Below are 2,500 nucleotides of genomic sequence, written 5' to 3'. Positions count from 1 at the left end.
ATTTTTTTCTTTAACTTCCTTCCCACATCTCCCTTTCCTTTTTAACTCCCTTTGCCATCTCCGTTTCCTCTTTACCTTCCCTTTCTCCCATTCCTCTTTAACTTCCTTCCCCTTCCTTCCCCTTCCTTTCACCTTCCCCTTCTACCTTCCTTCTAGGCTTCCCCCTTGGATAGTCTTGTAAAATGCGCAAAAAATGATGGTCTAACTACTTTGAATGCAGTGTACTTGCCTTGAATAATAATATTGATGATAGTAGTAATAGTTAGAGTAGGGTGTTCATAGTTTCATATTATGTGTGCGATTCATTAATATTTATGTTAGTTATCAACCCATTTTACAGGAAAACGAATTAACTTATGGCCGCGCTGACATGGAATATGATCCTATGTATATTATGTCCATTTTATATTAAGATATAGAAACTTCAAGTCCGCAGTCAAATGGAATATATTTTCAAGTGTTTTTCTATAGGTAGTATATGAATGGACAGATGAACCAAAAAGTAAGTAGAATGTTATGTATATATTATCTCTATATACGTAGATGTGTATATAGGGATATAATGCATGTATAGGTATATATATGTGCATACATATGTATATTTATATATGTGTGTGTGTATGCATGTATATGTGTGTGTGTGCGTACATATAGATATACATATATATTATATATATACATGTATATTATATGTATGTATGATATATATATATGCCTATACATACTGTATATAAATACATATATATATATATAAGTGTGTGTGTATATATACATATATATATATATATATATATATATATATATATATATTATATATATATATATATATATAAACAGAATATGAATATTTATACAATACAAATTATATATATATATATATATATATATATATATATATATATATATATATATATATATATGTATGTATGCATATAATATATATATATTTATTATATATATATATATATGTATGTATGCATATATATATATAATATATATAATATATATATATATATATATATATATATATTTATTATATAGATTTATATATATATATATATATATATATATATATATATATATATGTGTGTGTGTGTGTGTGTGTGTGTGTGTACATTGACATAGATGTATAAGCACGGTAAGTGAAATGTGTGTATGTATATAGTTTTATATATGTATATGTATTTATAGTTATGTATATATATATATATATATATATATATATATATATATATATATATATATATATATATGTATGGATATATGCGCGCGCTTGAGTTTGTCTTTGTGTGTACTTTTGTGAAGTGATAGATAAGAAGGTAGATAGACAGGAGGGGACGGATAGAAAAATAGATAAAGAATTTTATGACTATACTAATCATAAATTACAAGAAAGAAGGTTACATGTACATTGGACACAGAGAATTTAAGACCTGTTTGTTGTAACAGCCATTTGATTGTCCGAATATGAAAAATAAAAAGTATATTTCATACGTATCAATTTCTGAAATCATTTTTTGTCTCTTATAGCTTCAGTGTTGCAATGACGGGTTTTTTGTATTATATGTTTTATATACAATAGCATATACCTATTTGGTTATTTATAGTAAATATTTTTTGTTCGAGCAATATCATTTCAGTGTTGATACAATTACGATAACGAGGATTAACCCCTTGAACTCTTCAGCAATAACTGAGGAAATATCTAAGATTTACATGCATCTTGCAATATTATATCCTTTATCTTTAGGGTATTTTCATGGTCTTATTTCTTAATATTTTATCCTTTTATGATTTTTTTAATTGGGGAAAGTTTCAAAAGGAGGATTATATACTTATCAGCCAGGCAGTAAGGAGAAAATATATATCAAATGTTATTCCTCTCACTCTTAAAAAGTACGTATATCCATCTAAATATTTGTGTTTACCCGCTTTTTTCTTTCTTTCTTTTTTTGTCTCTACATAATTCATCTATTTTTTCCCTCTATTCATATTCTTATCTTTTATTATACATTCCTCCTTTTAATCTTTCCCGCTCCTTCTCCCGCTCCTCCGTCGGTCCGAGCGATCGCACCTGCAGACCCATTTCCCGTGGCTCCAGGTCCTCCGCGTCGGCCAGGGTGCGGCAGCGCGGAAGGCCGTGATAGGAAGATAAAGCTGCAGCTAATACCATTCGCGGATGTGCGATCTGAAGGGGGAAAAAAAGAAAAAGAGGGAGGGAGGGAGAGAGAGTGTGTGTGTGTGTGTGAGAGAGAGAGAGAGAGAGAGAGAGAGAGAACTGAAATGCAACAGAGGGCCGTAAATGGTATCTGCAACCGGACTGCATTTGCAGTGAGAGACTGGACTACACCATAAAGGCGATCAGATTAGGTTATAATTCTGCCACCTTGTATTAGGAACATGCGGCCAGATGGTGATGGTGACGTGATAGTGAGACGCGGAATCCTCATCATCCCTGCTATTGGTCTGCGCACCTGAGGACCTTCGACGTTGCCGAAAC

General features: G+C 31.0%; 1 protein-coding gene across 1 annotated transcript in view; it reads left to right on the top strand.

Moving 5' to 3' along the window:
* Positions 1–2,400: 2,400 nt before the first annotated feature.
* LOC138863914 (keratin-associated protein 10-5-like) overlaps positions 2,401–2,500 on the top strand; it is a gene marked incomplete at its 3' end in the record, with an annotated part of 12,600 nt that continues 12,500 nt past the window's right edge. The window contains 1 exon segment of the mRNA XM_070129416.1: positions 2,401–2,430. Within this exon segment, the coding sequence (XP_069985517.1) occupies positions 2,401–2,430 (30 nt within the window).

The sequence above is a fragment of the Penaeus vannamei genome, chromosome 14 (assembly GCF_042767895.1).
Source record: "Penaeus vannamei isolate JL-2024 chromosome 14, ASM4276789v1, whole genome shotgun sequence".
Taxonomy (NCBI): Eukaryota; Metazoa; Arthropoda; class Malacostraca; order Decapoda; family Penaeidae; genus Penaeus; species Penaeus vannamei.
This window is presented reverse-complemented; position numbering and strand designations above follow the sequence as displayed.